Below are 20,252 nucleotides of genomic sequence, written 5' to 3'. Positions count from 1 at the left end.
GGGCCTAAACACTCAAAGGACCACCCATGGCTGCACCCCTGCCCAGTCATGTGAAAGCCATAATAAATATATTTAAATTGACTGATTTCCTTATTTGAACTGTAACTAAGTAAAATCTTTGAAATTGTTGCATGTTGCGTTTACATTTTTGTTCAGTAGATAAAGAATTGCCCAAATAATATATTTCTATACAAATGCATGTATTAAAAATAAATACATTTATTTATTATATATGTCACGCATCAAAAATACATATGAAAATGCTTAAATAATACAGTATTTGGCAAAATTGTTATATTTAAAATACTGTATATCCTAAAATGCATCCACAATATATGTTTAAAATGTTGCTTTTTCCGTTGGGAGCATTAGGACCTTGTAATAGGTGTAGCCATTAGGCTTCCCCTCTGGACTCCGGAGTGAAACAGGACGCATGCGCTCATTTTACTATCAGCACATCCCGATCGCTACAGCACGCAGAGTGGGACGAAATGTAACAAAACACACGACAACGTTGTACCTGTTTAAAGGAGCCGTCGTGGTGCCACCAACCAAATAACCTATTATTCAAAGTAAAATCTTCATCGCTTTGATCTTTAACGGGAAATATTTAAAGTGGTTTCATAAAAAGGGAACTGAGAAAGGATTTGACAAGTGGAGACTATACGTTTGTGGGACTCTGGCAGCGTTTACTCGGCAAAGATGTTAACAAGATGAGAAAAACAATAGCTGTAAATTAAGAGCAGCTGCTCAAGACGTCTATAGAAGTGGTCAATCAGACGAGAATGGCTTGATTTTGTTTGTGTGAACAATGAGCAGCTTTTGACAGCAGCACTCATGCTTCAGGGAAAGAAAAAGAAAGTTTGCGGCGTCTGATTTTGATATTACATTCTGAGACTCGTTTTGTTGTGTATATTGTTATTAGTCGGCAAGTCCACCTGTTTGGTTTGGCATATTCACCATGGCCAAAGTGATCCAAAAGAAGAATCACTGGACCACCAAAGTTAACGAGTGCGCGGTTCTCAAAGACGCTCCGGGTGACTTGAATGTGCCATTGCTGGGCGGTGCAGAGAACGGAGAGTTCGCCTACATCGGACAAGTTAACGAGGATATCGTTATTTACAAAAATGGAAAATTAACAGAGGGGGAGTTGATATTGGAAGTAGAGAACCTATCGATCTCTGGATTGCCTCTGTATGATGTACAGACAGTGATAAATAATTGCAAGGGTCCCATCAGATTGAAAACAGTCAGACAAGGTAAGAGATGACACAGAAGCAGCAGCGTCTATAGCGCTTCATTCATCCATATGAAGTGATGTATTAAAGTTGATGAGGCACACACAGGTTATCCAATAATTATGTCCTGATTCATTTTCAACTTTTCAGAATCCCATTTAAAGTTTGAGTTCTGTCAGATGTACATCCTCATAAAATGTATGACCCTGTTGTCCTCAACCACGAATGGACATGTATCATTGCTGCAGTTGTAAATGTGTATATATTATTGTTATTTTTCACTGTACTTTTCACTGTACCCTGCATCCCTGTGCATGTGACTAATAAACTAAATTATGTATCTATCATGTATGGATGTTGAAATGCCCCTTCCCCCTTATAGCAACACCCACAAGCTTTGCGTTTCAGCATTTTACTTTTATATGATTGGAGAGTACAGATGTTGTGGGTCAAATAATATTTGGTCTGTAGAGTACCCGTTAGGCCTAAGACACTTACTGATAGTTGACTACATCCCAACCTCTCTGCTCGTACCTCAGCAGTAGGATGACAACAGCATTCATTTGCATCATACGTCATTTGAAAGAGCTTAAACTTGATTGCTGACATGCAACACATTTTGGGACTATATCAACAATGATCTAATGAAATTACAACCAAAAATGTTTTTGGGGTGGAATTTTACAATAACAGCAGACAAACAGCAGCTCTGGCCAGTGGGAACCATTCATGGTCAACTTGACTCAGCATGGCAATATAGTTTGACACTAAGCCAGTGTGACCGGAACCCAGTGTGTCTTGCAGGCTTGTAGGGATGCTCAGAGCCACAGAGATGGAGTGCTACCCTGGGATCTGACTGATTTTGAATGTTTGTCCAAAGAGAGAAAAACATCACAGAAAAAAAAATAAAAAATCTCGCAAAATCATACTATTTTTCCACTTATATTTGCTCTATACATCCTGAGCACATATGACTACTTTGTTGGCACAGATTAAGAGCCTCTTGATGGGAAATCTGTACATTAGCATGGCAGTTCCATATCTCAAAATCCCAATTCAACACATGGTTCTAGTTATGGTGAGTCTCCTCTGTCTATTCGGAAGACTGACAATCCTGCCCATGTCCATAAATGACTTGAGAAAATTATCAGGAATCTGGCCAATCAGCTCCCACTCCAGTCCCAGTGCTCCACCTGGCCCATTTCCAGATCCTGTCTGGAGGTAGGGAGGGGGAGGGGGGGGGGGGGGACGGAGGGGATGCCATGGCGATACACTCACATGACCATATTCCGTTTCAGGTTTGAATAATTTATGTTGTCTGGGAATGTTCCTCCCTAATCAGGCTTAATTGGAAAAATATTTTTTTGGCAAAAGGGCCATCTAGCCCATATTCAGTTTGTTCAAGGCGTCTGTCATTTTCACACAGTTTACAGAATGAAAAAGCAAAAGACTGCTGATTAGGCTATTGTCCATCAGGTTGTGAAGGTTTCTGCATCATCACTCGAGTTCAGGGAACAGGCCGGGCATAGCATGTTTGAGTGCTGATTGAGGCATTTTAATAACAACAGTTTCTGTGTGCTATTGTTGTGGGAGTGATTACAGTACACACACATGGCACTGAGCTGCCACTGTGTACTAAATGCCATTATGAGACCATGCTGCTGTATTGACACAGTCAGTAGTTCAGAGAAAATTGTTAACTTGATTATCTAATTGGTCAACATTTCGAAATGCATTCCCACACTCTATACAGTGTATATTTTACAGGACTCCCGCTGTATATCACAAAGAGAGACATGTCTTTGATTGACATTTCTATGTCAATGTAATAATAATATGTAATAATTTGTCTGAGGCTGTGAGGTATCCAGTCTGAACACTAAACTATATTTGAGGGAAATAGGTTGCAGATTAGATTATTATCATTATGTCCAATGTTATGATAAAAATAACAGTTGTATGTGCGGGTGGCTCTACTCTGGTGTACATATGACACAGTTATCAACATTTCCTCTACACCCCCCACTTCCCATGAACACATACACACACAGGCTACCATGGGAGTGGATTTGTGTGCCAAGGCTCCCAGAGTGAATGCATGCATGTGTTATTGAGCATGTCCTTGTGTGTGTTTACTGTATGATCAGTGTGTGGCGCTCCATGGGGCTTGGGCTGTGCAGACCAGGCAAATCTGACCATGCAGCATGAAAAACGGGGTCAGGGAGGAGGTATCTAGTGTCTGGATCATGTCAGAGCACAGTGCTGGGTAACTCCATGTGATGCATTTTAATCACTACACTGGGCTGGCTGACCCTGTCTCAGACACCCAGACTTAGCTTGCAGTCAGTCAGTCAGTGAGTCAGTGGGCTATACAGCCTGTGATCAGTCAGTCAGTCAGTGGGCTATGCAGCCTGTGATCAGTCAGTCAGTCAGTGGGCTATACAGCCTGTGATCAGTCAGACAGTCAGTCAGTCAGTGGGCTATTCAGCCTGTGATCAGTCAGTCAGACAGTCAGTCAGTCAGTGGGCTATACAGCCTGTGATCAGTCAGTCAGTCAGTCAGTCAGTGGGCTATACAGCCTGTGATCAGTCAGTCAGACAGTCAGTCAGCCAGTGGGCTATACAGCCTGTGATCAGACAGTCAGTCAGTCAGTGGGCTATACAGCCTGTGATCAGTCAGTCAGTCAGACAGTCAGTCAGTCAGTGGGCTATACAGCCTGTGATCAGTCAGTCAGTCAGTCAGTCAGACAGTCAGTCAGTCAGTGGGCTATACAGCCTGTGATCAGTCAGACAGTCAGACAGTCAGTCAGTCAGTGGGCTATACAGCATGTGATCAGTCAGTCAGACAGTCAGTCAGTCAGTGGGCTATACAGCCTGTGATCAGTCAGTCAGACAGTCAGTCAGTCAGTGGGCTATACAGCCTGTGATCAGTCAGTCAGTCAGTCAGTCAGTGGGCTATACAGCCTGTGATCAGTCAGTCAGTCAGTCAGTCAGTGGGCTATACAGCCTGTAATCAGTCAGTCAGTCAGTCAGTCAGTCAGTCAGTGGGCTATACAGCCTGTGATCAGTCAGTCAGTCAGTCAGTCAGTCAGTCAGTGGGCTATACAGCCTGTGATCAGTCAGTCAGTCAGTCAGTCAGTCAGTCAGTCAGTGGGCTATACAGCCTGTGATCAGTCAGTCAGTCAGTCAGTCTGTCAGTGGGCTATACAGCCTGTGATCAGTCAGTCAGTCAGTCAGTGGGCTATACAGCCTGTGATCAGTCAGTCAGTCAGTCAGTCAGTCAGTCAGTGGGCTATACAGCCTGTGATCAGTCAGTCAGTCAGTCAGTCAGTGGGCTATACAGCCTGTGATCAGTCAGTCAGTCAGTCAGTGGGCTATACAGCCTGTGATCAGTCAGTCAGTCAGTCAGTCAGACAGTCAGTCAGTCAGTGGGCTATACAGCCTGTGATCAGTCAGTCAGACAGTCAGTCAGTCAGTGGGTTATACAGCCTGTGATCAGACAGTCAGTCAGTCAGTGGGCTATACAGCCTGTGATCAGTCAGTCAGTCAGTGGGCTATACAGCCTGTGATCAGTCAGTCAGTCAGTGGGCTATACAGCCTGTGATCAGCCAGTCAGTCAGTCAGTGGGCTATACAGCCTGTGATCAGCCAGTCAGTCAGTCAGTGGGCTATACAGCCTGTGATCAGTCAGTCAGTCAGTCAGTGGGCTATACAGCCTGTGATCAGTCAGTCAGTCAGTCAGTCAGTCAGTCAGTGGGCTATACAGCCTGTGATCAGTCAGTCAGTCAGTCAGTGGGCTATACAGCCTGTGATCAGTCAGTCAGTCAGTCAGTCAGTGGGCTATACAGCCTGTGATCAGTCAGACAGACAGTCAGTCAGTCAGACAGTCAGTCAGTCAGTGGGCTATACAGCCTGTGATCAGACAGTCAGTCAGTCAGTGGGCTATACAGCCTGTGATCAGTCAGTCAGTGGGCTATACAGCCTGTGATCAGCCAGTCAGTCAGTCAGTGGGCTATACAGCCTGTGATCAGTCAGTCAGTCAGTCAGTGGGCTATACAGCCTGTGATCAGTCAGTCAGTCAGTCAGTCAGTCAGTCAGTGGGCTATACAGCCTGTGATCAGTCAGTCAGTCAGTCAGTCAGTGGGCTATACAGCCTGTGATCAGTCAGTCAGTCAGTCAGTCAGTGGGCTATACAGCCTGTGATCAGTCAGACAGACAGTCAGTCAGTCAGACAGTCAGTCAGTCAGTGGGCTATACAGCCTGTGATCAGACAGTCAGTCAGTCAGTGGGCTATACAGCCTGTGATCAGTCAGTCAGTCAGTCAGTGGGCTATACAGCCTGTGATCAGCCAGTCAGTCAGTCAGTGGGCTATACAGCCTGTGATCAGTCAGTCAGAAAGTCAGTCAGTCAGTGGGCTATACAGCCTGTGATCAGTCAGTCAGTCAGTCAGTGGGCTATACAGCCTGTGATCAGTCAGTCAGTCAGTCAGTCAGTGGGCTATACAGCCTGTGATCAGTCAGTCAGTCAGTCAGTCAGTCAGTGGGCTATACAGCCTGTGATCAGTCAGTCAGTCAGTCAGTCAGTGGGCTATACAGCCTGTGATCAGTCAGACAGACAGTCAGTCAGTCAGACAGTCAGTCAGCCAGTGGGCTATACAGCCTGTGATCAGTCAGTCAGTCAGTCAGTGGGCTATACAGCCTGTGATCAGTCAGTCAGACAGTCAGTCAGTCAGTGGGCTATACAGCCTGTGATCAGTCAGTCAGTCAGTCAGTGGGCTATACAGCCTGTGATCAGTCAGTCAGTCAGTCAGTCAGTGGGCTATACAGCCTGTGATCAGTCAGTCAGTCAGTCAGTCAGTCAGTGGGCTATACAGCCTGTGATCAGTCAGTCAGTGGGCTATACAGCCTGTGATCAGTCAGTCAGTCAGTCAGTCAGTGGGCTATACAGCCTGTGATCAGTCAGTCAGTCAGTCAGTGGGCTATACAGCCTGTGATCAGTCAGTCAGTGGGCTATACAGCCTGTGATCAGTCAGTCAGTCAGTCAGTCAGTCAGTCAGTCAGTGGGCTATACAGCCTGTGATCAGTCAGTCAGTCAGTCAGTCAATCAGTGGGCTATACAGCCTGTGATCAGTCAGTCAGTCAGAGTGTCAGTCAGTCAGTCAGTGGGCTATACAGCCTGTGATCAGTCAGTCAGTCAGTCAGTGGGCTATACAGCCTGTGATCATTCAGTCAGACAGTCAGTCAGTCAGTCAGTGGGCTATACAGCCTGTGATCAGTCAGTCAGTCAGTCAGTCAGTGGGCTATACAGCCTGTGATCAGTCAGTCAGTCAGTCAGTGGGCTATACAGCCTGTAATCAGTCAGTCAGTCAGTCAGTCAGTCAGTCAGTGGGCTATACAGCCTGTGATCAGTCAGTAGGTCAGTCAGTCAGTCAGTCAGTCAGTCAGTCAGTGGGCTATACAGCCTGTGATCAGTCAGTCAGTCAGTCAGTCAGTCAGTCAGTCAGTGGGCTATACAGCCTGTGATCAGTCAGTCAGTCAGTCAGTCTGTCAGTGGGCTATTCAGCCTGTGATCAGTCAGTCAGTCAGTCAGTGGGCTATACAGCCTGTGATCAGTCAGTCAGTCAGTCAGTCAGTCAGTCAGTGGGCTATACAGCCTGTGATCAGTCAGTCAGTCAGTCAGTCAGTGGGCTATACAGCCTGTGATCAGTCAGTCAGTCAGTCAGTGGGCTATACAGCCTGTGATCAGTCAGTCAGTCAGTCAGACAGTCAGTCAGTCAGTGGGCTATACAGCCTGTGATCAGTCAGTCAGACAGTCAGTCAGTCAGTGGGTTATACAGCCTGTGATCAGACAGTCAGTCAGTCAGTGGGCTATACAGCCTGTGATCAGTCAGTCAGTCAGTGGGCTATACAGCCTGTGATCAGTCAGTCAGTCAGTGGGCTATACAGCCTGTGATCAGCCAGTCAGTCAGTCAGTGGGCTATACAGCCTGTGATCAGCCAGTCAGTCAGTCAGTGGGCTATACAGCCTGTGATCAGTCAGTCAGTCAGTCAGTGGGCTATACAGCCTGTGATCAGTCAGTCAGTCAGTCAGTCAGTCAGTCAGTGGGCTATACAGCCTGTGATCAGTCAGTCAGTCAGTCAGTCAGTCAGTGGGCTATACAGCCTGTGATCAGTCAGTCAGTCAGTCAGTCAGTGGGCTATACAGCCTGTGATCAGTCAGACAGACAGTCAGTCAGTCAGACAGTCAGTCAGTCAGTGGGCTATACAGCCTGTAATCAGACAGTCAGTCAGTCAGTGGGCTATACAGCCTGTGATCAGTCAGTCAGTGGGCTATACAGCCTGTGATCAGCCAGTCAGTCAGTCAGTGGGCTATACAGCCTGTGATCAGTCAGTCAGTCAGTCAGTGGGCTATACAGCCTGTGATCAGTCAGTCAGTCAGTCAGTCAGTCAGTGGGCTATACAGCCTGTGATCAGTCAGTCAGTCAGTCAGTCAGTGGGCTATACAGCCTGTGATCAGTCAGTCAGTCAGTCAGTCAGTGGGCTATACAGCCTGTGATCAGTCAGACAGACAGTCAGTCAGTCAGACAGTCAGTCAGTCAGTGGGCTATACAGCCTGTGATCAGACAGTCAGTCAGTCAGTGGGCTATACAGCCTGTGATCAGTCAGTCAGTCAGTCAGTGGGCTATACAGCCTGTGATCAGCCAGTCAGTCAGTCAGTGGGCTATACAGCCTGTGATCAGTCAGTCAGAAAGTCAGTCAGTCAGTGGGCTATACAGCCTGTGATCAGTCAGTCAGTCAGTCAGTGGGCTATACAGCCTGTGATCAGTCAGTCAGTCAGTCAGTGGGCTATACAGCCTGTGATCAGTCAGTCAGTCAGTCAGTGGGCTATACAGCCTGTGATCAGTCAGACAGACAGTCAGTCAGTCAGACAGTCAGTCAGTCAGTGGGCTATACAGCCTGTGATCAGTCAGACAGACAGTCAGTCAGTCAGTCAGTCAGTGGGCTATACAGCCTGTGATCAGACAGTCAGTCAGTCAGTGGGCTATACAGCCTGTGATCAGTCAGTCAGTCAGTCAGTGGGCTATACAGCCTGTGATCAGTCAGTCAGACAGTCAGTCAGTCAGTGGGCTATACAGCCTGTGATCAGTCAGTCAGTCAGTCAGTGGGCTATACAGCCTGTGATCAGTCAGTCAGTCAGTCAGTCAGTCAGTGGGCTATACAGCCTGTGATCAGTCAGTCAGTCAGTCAGTCAGTCAGTGGGCTATACAGCCTGTGATCAGTCAGTCAGTCAGTCAGTCAGTGGGCTATACAGCCTGTGATCAGTCAGTCAGTCAGTCAGTCAGTGGGCTATACAGCCTGTGATCAGTCAGTCAGTCAGTCAGTGGGCTATACAGCCTGTGATCAGTCAGTCAGTGGGCTATACAGCCTGTGATCAGTCAGTCAGTCAGTCAGTCAGTCAGTCAGTCAGTGGGCTATACAGCCTGTGATCAGTCAGTCAGTCAGTCAGTCAATCAGTGGGCTATACAGCCTGTGATCAGTCAGTCAGTCAGAGTGTCAGTCAGTCAGTCAGTGGGCTATACAGCCTGTGATCAGTCAGTCAGTCAGTCAGTGGGCTATACAGCCTGTGATCATTCAGTCAGTCAGTCAGTCAGTCAGTGGGCTATACAGCCTGTGATCAGTCAGACAGTCAGTCAGTCAGTCAGTGGGCTATACAGCCTGTGATCATTCAGTCAGTCAGACAGTCAGTCAGTGGGCTATACAGCCTGTGATCAGTCAGTCAGTCAGACAGTCAGTCAGTCAGTGGGCTATACAGCCTGTGATCAGTCAGTCAGTCAGTCAGTCAGTCAGTCAGTCAGTCAGTCAGTCAGTGGGCTATACAGCCTGTGATCAGTCAGACAGACAGTCAGTCAGTCAGTGGGCTATACAGCCTGTGATCAGTCAGTCAGACAGTCAGTCAGTCAGTGGGTTATACAGCCTGTGATCAGACAGTCAGTCAGTCAGTCAGTCAGACAGTCAGTCAGTCAGTCAGTGGGCTATACAGCCTGTGATCAGTCAGACAGTCAGACAGTCAGTCAGTGGGCTATACAGCCTGTGATCAGTCAGTCAGTCAGTCAGTCAGACAGTCAGTCAGTCAGTGGGCTATACAGCCTGTCATCAGTCAGTCAGTCAGTCAGTCAGTCAGTGGGCTATACAGCCTGTGATCAGTCAGACAGTCAGTCAGTCAGACAGTCAGTCAGTCAGTCAGTGGGCTATACAGCCTGTGATCAGTCAGTCAGTCAGAAAGTCAGTCAGTGGGCTATACAGCCTGTGATCAGTCAGTCAGACAGTCAGTCAGTCAGTCAGTGGGCTATACAGCCTGTGATCAGTTAGTCAGTCAGTCAGTGGGCTATACAGCCTGTGATCAGTCAGTCAGTCAGTCAGTCAGTCAGTGGGCTATACAGCCTGTGATCAGTCAGTCAGTCAGTCAGTCAGTCAGTGGGCTATACAGCCTGTGATCAGTCAGTCAGTCAGTCAGTCAGTGGGCTATACAGCCTGTGATCAGTCAGTCAGTCAGTCAGTGGGCTATACATCCTGTGATCAGTCAGTCAGTCAGTCAGTCAGTGGGCTATACAGCCTGTGATCAGTCAGTCAGACAGTCAGTCAGTCAGTGGGCTATACAGCCTGTGATCAGTCAGTCAGTCAGTCAGTGGGCTATACAGCCTGTGATCAGACAGTCAGTGGGCTATACAGCCTGTGATCAGTCAGTCAGTGGGCTATACAGCCTGTGATCAGTCAGTCAGTGGGCTATACAGCCTGTGATCAGACAGTCAGTCAGACAGTCAGTCAGTGGGCTATACAGCCTGTGATCAGTCAGAAGGAAAGGCAAAGCTGAACTCAGTTCATTTACATTCAAGCTTTTTAATCTGCATCAACATGATGTGTGGCTCGCCTGATGAACGATGCAGGCTCAGCAGATTTGAACTCGGTTGTAAATCCAGAAGGCAGGAGTTTTCCTTTTTTTAACAATGTGATGTGAGTATAGCTAGCTGACCCTGTGGTTTAGATTTATAGCAGTGAATTAACTATAGGTGGTAGGTGGAGAATGTCTCTCTTTGTCTTTGCATGTGGAAGCGTTTAGTAGTGGAGTGAATGGTCCGTGAAATGCTTTTGTCTAGGATCTTCAGCCATGGGATCTTCAGCCATGGGGATGGGGATGGGAGGCAGGCCTTTGTAGAGCTCGACCTCTAGGTAAACACGCTCGCTGATGGTGAGGTGTCCTGTTGGATCGTCAAACTCAACTCCCTGTCCTCCTCTGAGAACAGCTCCCTCCAAGGTACTCCTTGTTTTGTTCAATGGAGGGACTGTCTCCTCCTTTTCCTCTCCTTCAGACTCCTGTTGCTGGTGCTCTGTGTCTGTCTGCTCCGGCTCCTCGGGACAACCCTGGTGTTGCTCCTGTCACATTGGCCTCGACAGTTGCCTTCCTCAGTCTGTCCCAGGTGGCGTCACTCACCGACCTCCCTTTAAATCTGGGGTCCATTGCTGTGGCCTCATGCAGGAAGGCTTGAATGTCCTCATCCCGATAGCGCACAGAGAGGTTCTCCCACACCTTCTCTTTGATGGTTGCCACAAATGTTGTATCTTCATGCTTCACTGTGAAGTGCTCTTCCAGTTTGTGGAGGATGGGTTTGATCTGTCCACGGGGGGCATTTGTTACACATGACACACACAGTGTGGATGTATAGAGGATTCTCATGAGCTGGACAAACTCCTCAGCCTTATGGAAGTCCTCGTCCTTCAGACGGTCCAGGTTGCTTTTCACAGTCCAATGCTACTTTGCCAGTTTGTGATTTATACACTGCCCTGGTGTGGAGGACCTTCTGTTTTACACTGCCCTGGTGTGGAGGACCTTCTGTTTTACACTGCCCTGTGTACTGCACTGTAACCATGAGATAGCTTTGGCACGTCCTTCAGCTCAGTGATCACATTGGCCTTTTCTACATGTGAATGTGTCACTGAGGTAACTCCTAGAGGAAGGGGTATATTTGGGGTTGAGTGCCTTGCTCATCTCCCTACAGTAAAAAAAGATCATTCAACACATGAAAACTGTCATTATTGAATTATTGTGTTGTTGTGTATTGTGGAGTGATGGGACTAACATACAACCCTTTTATACTACTATATCCTAAACATGAATCCAACTCAATATATACTGACAGACTGTTACCTGAAGCCTGGACTTCACAGTTGCAAAGGGGTGTAGGCCTTTCACTATGACCTTGGTCACGGCTAGGTGGCACATTCACCCTCTCCTCAGTCATCCTCCCACTAGCTGCCAGTGTGAAGGGGCTTTGGGCTTGTCTTTGGCTTGGACCAGCGGTATTAGAGGGAGGAGTGGGTTGGTTCATTGTAGCTGCAACTTTAACAAAAATGTAGCAAAATCTTTAAATGGGTGATTGAATTTCTGAACGCACCCACAGCTAAACAATCAGCTGGCTAATGGTTGCTTTTGATCATGAACCCATGTTCTCATAATTGAGTTAACTCTGTGTGTGGGCTCCAGGCTGCTAGTATACATACCTAACGGGGATTGGGCAACGAGAGATAAACTACGAGCTAGGCAGTCGAAAACTGCATTTCTCTGCCTGTACATGATGCACTTTCCATAGATGTTTGGACAGATTGCTCGTGTTTCCGCCCTTACAAGCAAAAGTCTTGTTGCACTTGTGGCAACGAGCATTGTCAGCATCGACTCTGAAGTGTAACCACACTTTGAATGTTTAGTTCTCTCCACCATCGTCACTAATTAAGAGCTGTGTGTGCATGTGCGTGCGAGAGAGATCTCTCTTCTGGATTGGGAATAGCGAAAATCATAGACAAATGTCTTCACCTTATTGCAAATTAGAAACGGTTGGTGAGATAAAATGTGCAAGATAACGTTTATGTAGCAATAATAAATAGTAAATGTATTTTCTTAATTTCTCCAGTACCGAAAGCCGAACCGATAACGTCGGAGCTTATCGATACTACTGTCGTTCATAATTTAGCCCCAGGGCCCGTTTAATACCGGGTTTTGGTACCTATCCCTACTGTTGTCTCTACAAATGTACAATCGACCCTCATTAATCCACTAAAGGGGAACACATTCTTTCTCCTGTCTCTCTCAGGTTGCCGGTTGTCCTTTTCTCCTACTGATTACCTCAACTGGAGCCTCTGTTGAATGTGAATGGCTACCCTGGAGGTTGTCTTCCTTACACACCCTGGCTGTCAGACTGAGAGAAGGGCTTGTTAATTAGCCCTGCAGACTGTAGTGGATGGCGGTGGGCTCCGGCTCTGGCCCTGTGGTTCTCAGGGCGCTGAGGAGGTTCCATTTCTCCAGGTACTGCTGGCCTTGGCGGAATGCAGAAATGTCAATGACCAGGGCCAAGGAGTGTATTCAGCATTCAGCTCAGACCTGTATTCAGCTCAGTTTCTGTATGATTCATTGTGGGTGTATGAGTGTAGACCTATAACAAAGTGTGACGTAGTCAACATATACTTGGGTTTCTATGGTGATTGTTCTCATTCATCAATGATCCAGGTTAGTTACCAAGGAAGTTGAAAACAGTGAATGGTCTATCAGCTGTGCTCCAGACTCGTTCTGCCTGCCTGGATGTAACGTATTGTGAATGGGCTCTCAGCGGTGCTCCAGACTCTTTCTGCCTGCCTGGATGGATGGATGTAACGTATTGTGAATGGGCTCTCAGCTGTGCTCCAGACTCTTTCTGCCTGCCTGGATGTAACGTGTTGTGAATGGGCTCTCAGCGGTGCTCCAGACTCTTTCTGCCTGCCTGGATGTAACGTATTGTGAATGGGCTCTCAGCGGTGCTCTAGACTCTTTCTGCCTGCCTGGATGTAATGTATTGTAAAAGGGCTCTCAGCTGTGCTCCAGACTCTTTCTGCCTGCCTGGATGGAATGTATTGTGAATGGTCTATCAGCTGTGCTCCAGGCTCGTTCTGCCTGCCTGGATGGAATGTATTGTGAATGGACTCTCAGCTGTGCTCCAGACTCGTTCTGCCTGCCTGGATGTAATGTATTGTAAAAGGGCTCTCAGTGGTGCTCCAGACTCTTTCTGCCTGCCTGGATGGAATGTATTGTGAATGGTCTATCAGCTGTGCTCCAGGCTCGTTCTGCCTGCCTGGATGGAATGTATTGTGAATGGACTCTCAGCTGTGCTCCAGACTCGTTCTGCCTGCCTGGATGGAACGTATTGTGAATGGGCTCTCAGTGGTGCTCCAGACTCTTTCTGCCTGCCTGGATGGAACGTATTGTGAATGGGCTCTCAGCGGTGCTCCAGACTCTTTCTGCCTGCCTGGATGGAATGTATTGTGAATGGACTCTCAGCTGTGCTCCAGACTCGTTCTGCCTGCCTGGATGTAACGTATTGTGAATGGGCTCTCAGCGGTGCTCCAGACTCGTTCTGCCTGCCTGGATGGAACGTATTGTGAATGGGCTCTCAGCGGTGCTCCAGACTATTTCTGCCTGCCTGGATGGAATGTATTGTGCCCTTGAGAACCATTTTAGATCCATTCTAATTCTGAACACATGATGTTGAGAACTCCTGTCAACAGCCTCTTCGTCACCGTGGTCATTCCTCAAGGAGGATACAGACGCTGGCATTCCTCCAATCCTCATCCCCTTTCCTCTTTATTTCCTGTCTGAAGATGATGTCACACACGTCTTGTTGAGCGGCTGAGATTTAGTTTTCGAGCTCTGAGATATTATTTCCAGTTCTTCTTAGCTTCTCTTCTCTTTACCACATCCCAACCATAGGATCACTTGACAAATCTACTCATAAGGCCTCTGCTTCATCCCACATTGTCAATGTGGCTGTCATATCAGCATAATCCTATATCTGGGAGGTATTTCACAGTCACAGTCGTTTGCAGTTCCACATTGTATATGGCGTCTAATGGCTGAGGAGTTTGGGTGGGAGCTTACTGTGAAGCCTTTGACCTCTATGCTAGATTTGATTAAATCTGTCCACTGAGCAGTGACATCAGAAGGGACTTGTATTCCACAGTCATTCTACAATCGCACACAATGTTCGTCAGACAGTTCATTTGACCATACAAAGTTGTGTTCTTCACATCCAAAGCATGCAGAAATCTGATAATGTTCATGCCTAGAGCCGAGGGGAGCAGAGGGTGACTCATGCTGACATGGTAAAGACCTCTGTCAGTTCTGCTTTTGTTTACGCTTATGAGATGCAGCAACAGCATCTCTCCAACAGGCATACTGTTACCAGGAAGTCAACTGATATGAGCTGAGGTAGATGTTAATAGTCTTGACTAGAGAACGATATCCAGCTGTTATTGGCCTTGTGTAGTCTATCGGCTATTGGGCCTTCTCTTTACATAGCAAAGCTGCTCCTATGCCAACCGCCACTCATAACATGATGCTAAGATATTAGATATGAGCTAATAGCTGATGTAGCTAGCTAATGTTGTTTTTTTGAACATGCACCATTTTTGGCAACAAGCCATCTGACTTGGGGTGTTAACTATTTACTGGTGTGCTGATCTGACCAGCCACAATTGTATCTGTAAATTTACAATTGATAGTTGCATTAGATGACTGTCGTAATAGGGAAAGAAGGAAGTGTTTCAAAATGCCTAAATTAAGGTGGGCAATAGGTTTAGCTACCTAAGAACCTTCCTGCAAGTTTATGGACCGAGAAAGCTGTAGATCAGTGCGCGCGTGTGTGCATTCTCACTTCTCAAACTATGGGCAGATTTGAGTCATTCAGACAAAATGTGCATGATCGTTTCATCTATTTGCCTACCCTCGCTCTCCTTGTTGGATATTATGCACATTCATGGCTTGGTAGAACATGTCATCGACATTGAGCTAGTTCTCATAGTAGCAGTAAACAGCTCCAAGTGCCATGAGCGATGCAGAGAGATGTGAAAATGAGCGGAGTTACAGTCTCGCTATTCACTCGTAGTACTAGGATCAAGTTACAACCCGCCCATTTCTTGACAGATAGCTGAACTAGCTAATTGAGTTGTTTTGAATTTCATCCTGGCAGCTGAGTTGTTCAGAGATGAGTCCTGACAGCAGAAAAAAACTATGTTTTCCCGATCACGGAAAAAATACTTGTTTCATGAGCATCCGTGATCACAAATCATGTAACTTTGGACCCATTTGCATTGAATAGATATTATTTTATGATTACCTTCCATACAAGTGTGACATGCTTCTATGCAAATGTTGATCAGTACGCTAATAGAAGTCCCAAATGGAAAGCAAACAGATTGTCATCTGTAGCACCATACACTCCACTGATCGGCCAAAATAAGGCCAATCCCTCAATGCACACGCTCCTATTGAATATGCATTCAACTGTATTGTGAGTAGGCCTATGCCATCTTAATTTACCCAGTTTATCAAGAGATTTACCAATCAAATACAATTATTACCATTATGTTGTTATGTAGGTGGATTGTTTTTATTATTTAGATTGATGCATTAATCCATACATGGCTGTCTCTGGGAAATTTTGTCATCCACATTTTCAAATGTAATGATATTGAATATTGGCCTAAAATGTCAGCCATCTTTGACCTCCAAAAATCAGTATCGGCATCAGCCCTGCATTCAGTTGTGCATCTGACTAGGTATCCCCTTTCCCTTTCCTTAAAAAATCCATATGGTCGTTCTCTAGTCTTGGCAGCATGGACGTCAGCAATGAGTGCGTTTACATGCACAGTAATAATTTGATATTAAACTGATTATGGCAGTAGGCAGATTATGCAATAGTCATATAAACACCTTAATATGCTTATCTTAATCGGCGTAAGATCAATCATGCATTGGCACAAATCTCTGCGTAAACCATGCGTTTGATCATTTCAATGCAAAGTGTGAGATTTATCAGTATGAAAGTTTGGTTGAGAGTGTGGGTAAATTTACGCACAACCATGACCATGCATGTGCACAGTGCCAAGTGGTGGAATAAGATAACTGTTTGTTGAGCAAAGAATAGGGAAATTCACTTAATGTACAAAACACCTTTCCATGACAGACTGACCAGGTGAAAGCTATGATCCCTTATTGATGGCACCTGTTAAATCAACTTCAATCAGAGTAGATGAAGGGGGAGGAGACAGCTTAAAGAATAATTTTTAAGCCTTTAATTAAGAGACAATTGAGACATGGATTGTGTACAGTGCTTTCGGAAAGTATTCAGACCCCAATACTTTTTTAAACATTTTGTTAGCTTACAGCCTTATTCTAAAATTGATTAAATTGTTTTTTTTCCCTCAACAATCTACACACAGTAACCCATAATAACAAAGCAAAAACAGGTATTCAGTATTCAGACCCTTTACTAAGTACTTTGTTGAAGCAGCTTTGGCAGCGATTAAAGCCGTGAGTCTTCTTGGGTATGACGCTACAAGCTTGGCACACCTGTATTTGGGAAGTTACTCCCATTCTTCTCAAGCTCTGTCAGGTTGGATGGGGAGCGTTGCTGCAGGTCTCTCCGTAGATGTTCGATCGGGTTTATGTCTGGGCTCTGACTGGGCCACTCAAGGACATTTAGAGACTTGTCCCGAAGCCACTCCAGCGTTGTCTTGGCTGTGTGGTTAAGGTCGTTGTCTTTTTGGAAGGTGAACCTTCGCCCCAGTCTGAGGTCCTGAGCACTCTCACCTTTTAATTACGCTTAGACCAGCCCAACGCTCTGGCGTCTGATTACAGAAATCTCATTAGATTCCGCTGTTCGCCCTCCCATCACACACACAGACGGACGGACGGACGGACGGACGGACGGACGCCTGTCCTGATTTAAGAGCATTATATAGACATGGTTGTGTTTTCCACAATAGCCAGCAGTCTTTCACACCCGCTGGGGTCGTGTGTTTGTTCTGGCACGGGACACACCAGAGGAATCACCTGGGCACTGCTCTGGTATGCTTATTGCTGTCCCATTCTCTTTCTTAATCCACCTTCTCGCTTTGTCTTCTGTCTCCTCATCTTTTCTTTTGCCCCTCCGTTTTCTCAATGTATTCTCTTCTCTCTCTTTGTTAACTGAGTGTGTGTGAATAGTAGATCACTGTGAACTAACTTGGGCTGACTTGGCTGAATCCTTCTCCACATGTCTCCCTAATTATATGGATCTTCATGGGAGTTATGGATTAGTTTCACATGACATTGTAGTAAGTACCGTCAGTACTGACACTTGTTTGTCACGATGGAGGGGAGGGGGGTTGACAAAAGGAAACAGAATGCAAACATGTGTTTTACAGAAGAAGTGGAAAGTAATTCCCAAGTAACGGAATTACGCTGAGACTCTGATTTTTCACTTTAAAATGTATGCCAAACAAAAAACATTGATTCTGATGTTTAACAAACCATACAACTCTATGCACAAGGACTACTTTTAACAAGTTCTACTGATAATTTTACAAAAACACATTTACTGGAAAAACTATACAGATATAAAGTTTGATAACAGAGTTATGGTGAAATCTGCATCAGTTTTATTCTCGTACCTTTATATCTGCACAGTTCTTCCTGTAAGTGTGTTTTGGAGAATTTTCAGTGTAAATTGTAAAAAGTAGTCTGTGTGCATAGTTGTATGGCTTGTTAAACTTTTAAATCAATGGATTGTATTTGGTATTCATTCTAAAGTGAAAATCTGAGTCTCTGCATAATTCACTTGACTAGGAAATGTTTTGATCATTAATATGTTTATCAAAATCAAGTATTAGCACGCTCTCAGAGCATATTTGACATTTACTCGCCACCCAAATGTAATTCAATAATAATCCTCAAGTATATTGATGCACACGTGCGTCAATCTAATTAACATAATACAACAATTTCTAAAATCCATCAGTTTAAGCTAGAGATCTTTTTTTGCATTAGCGGCGTCTCAATCCACCGCATCCGCCTATGTCGGCCTTTCCTATCTGCGGTGGAAGGTGGCCGAGCTAAAGCGGTGTTTGTCAGACCATGAGACATCCTGAAAATCGGACTTCTCACAAACGTCTGTGGTGTACAAACTATTATGACCACTCGATGGAAAGGGGAGACTCTCATGAACATGATGGTGTTCTCCTTTTTGCTCTACGACTCCCACAAGTGTCACAGGACTCTGTCTGAAGGTAACCCATACTAATGATGGAGGTAGTTTTATGCCCCCAAAAATAAGGGGTAAATATGTGCAAAAAAGTCTAGTTTGACAAAACACACCGGTGTTGTACTGGTGGACCCCTGTAGACACACACTGATCTCCTCTTTAGCATAATCACCATGGTACCTTGTAGCTCATTGGAGCAATGCTCAGAGTTTGAGTGGGACTATGTTTCATGCAGACCACCATAGTCCCTGTGCACAAGAATACTAATGTAACCTGTCTAAATGACTATCACCCTGTAGCACTCACATCTGTAGCCATGAAATGTTTTGAAGGCTGGTCATGGCTCACATCAATACCGTCATCCCAGACACCCTAGACCCATTCCAGTTTGCATACCACAACAACAGATCCACAGATGATGCAATCTCTATTGCACTTCACACTGCCCTTTCTTACCTGGACAAAAGGAACACCTATGTGAGCATGCTGTTCATTTACTACACCTCAGTGTTCAACACCATAATGCCCTCCAAGTCATCACTAAGCTAAGGACACTGGGACTGAACACCTCCTTCTGCAACTGGATCATGGATTTCCTGACTGACAGGCCCCAGGTGGTGAGGGTAGGCAACACGGGGACCCCTCAGGGGTGCGTGCTTAGTCCCATCCTTTATTCCCTGTTCACCCATGACTGCGTGGCCGCGTATGACTCCAACATCATCATTAAGTTTACCGACAACACAATGATGGTAGGCCTGATCACCGACGACGATGAGAAAGCCTATGGGGGAGGTCAGAGACCTGGCATCCAGGACCTCTATACCAGGCGGTGTCAGAGGACGGCCCCTAAAAATCCAGCCACCTAAGTAATAGACTGTTCTCTCTGCTACCGCATGACAAGTGATACCGGAGAGCCAAGTCTGGGACCAAAAGGTTACTGAACAGCTTCTACCTCCAAGCCATAAGATTGCTGAACAGTTAATCAAATGGCTACCCGGACTATTTGCATTGACCCCGCTTTTTGTTTTGCACTGACCTTCTTGCGCTGTCTCTATGCACACTCACTGGACTCACACACACATACTACACCTACAGACACACACACACTGCATATGCTCACACACTCAAAACACACACATGCATATTGTTGTCACACACACTCACACATAGACACACTTTCACACTATCTATCCTGATTTCCTAGTTACTTTTACCGCTACCTACATGTACATATTACCTCAATTACCTCAACTATCTCGCACCCCTGCACATTGACTCGGTACCGGTACTCCTTCTGTATAGCCTCGTTACGGTGTTTTTGTTGTGACTCGGTACCGGTACTCCTTCTGTATAGCCTCGTTACGGTGTTTTTGTTGTGACTCGGTACCGGTACTCCTTCTGTATAGCCTCGTTACGGTGTTTTTGTTGTGACTCGGTACCGGTACTCCTTCTGTATAGCCTCGTTACGGTGTTTTTGTTGTGACTCGGTACCGGTACTCCTTCTGTATAGCCTCGTTACGGTGTTTTTGTTGTGACTCGGTACCGGTACTCCTTCTGTATAGCCTCGTTACGGTGTTTTTGTTGTGACTCGGTACCGGTACTCCTTCTGTATAGCCTCGTTACGGTGTTTTTGTTGTGACTCGGTACCGGTACTCCTTCTGTATAGCCTCGTTACGGTGTTTTTGTTGTGACTCGGTACCGGTACTCCTTCTGTATAGCCTCGTTACGGTGTTTTTGTTGTTTCTATTTTCTTTTCTTTCTTTTGCAATTTTTTCTTACTTTTTAATCATGCATTGTTGGGAAAAGGCTTGTAAGTAAGCATTACAATCACCTGTTGTTTTCAGTGCATGTGACAAATACAATTTCCCATTTGTGTGTGTCTGTTCACGGTCCTTCCAACGGCAGCAATCTGGGTC

At 45.9% G+C, this 20,252-nt stretch overlaps 1 protein-coding gene across 2 annotated transcripts in view; it reads left to right on the top strand.

Moving 5' to 3' along the window:
• The first annotated feature begins 465 nt into the window (after positions 1-465).
• Positions 466-20,252, top strand: part of LOC129851029 (membrane-associated guanylate kinase, WW and PDZ domain-containing protein 1-like) — a 177,489-nt gene continuing 157,702 nt past the window's right edge. For both annotated transcript variants that reach the window (XM_055917193.1, XM_055917192.1), the window contains exon 1: positions 466-1,259. In XM_055917193.1, coding sequence (XP_055773168.1) covers positions 962-1,259 — 298 coding nt within the window. In that variant the 5' untranslated portion in view covers positions 466-961. The remainder of the gene's footprint in view (positions 1,260-20,252) is intronic.

The sequence above is a fragment of the Salvelinus fontinalis genome, chromosome 3 (assembly GCF_029448725.1).
Source record: "Salvelinus fontinalis isolate EN_2023a chromosome 3, ASM2944872v1, whole genome shotgun sequence".
Classification (NCBI taxonomy): Eukaryota; Metazoa; Chordata; class Actinopteri; order Salmoniformes; family Salmonidae; genus Salvelinus; species Salvelinus fontinalis.
Note: the sequence above shows the minus strand (reverse complement) of the source record. Positions and strands in the feature narration are given on the sequence as shown.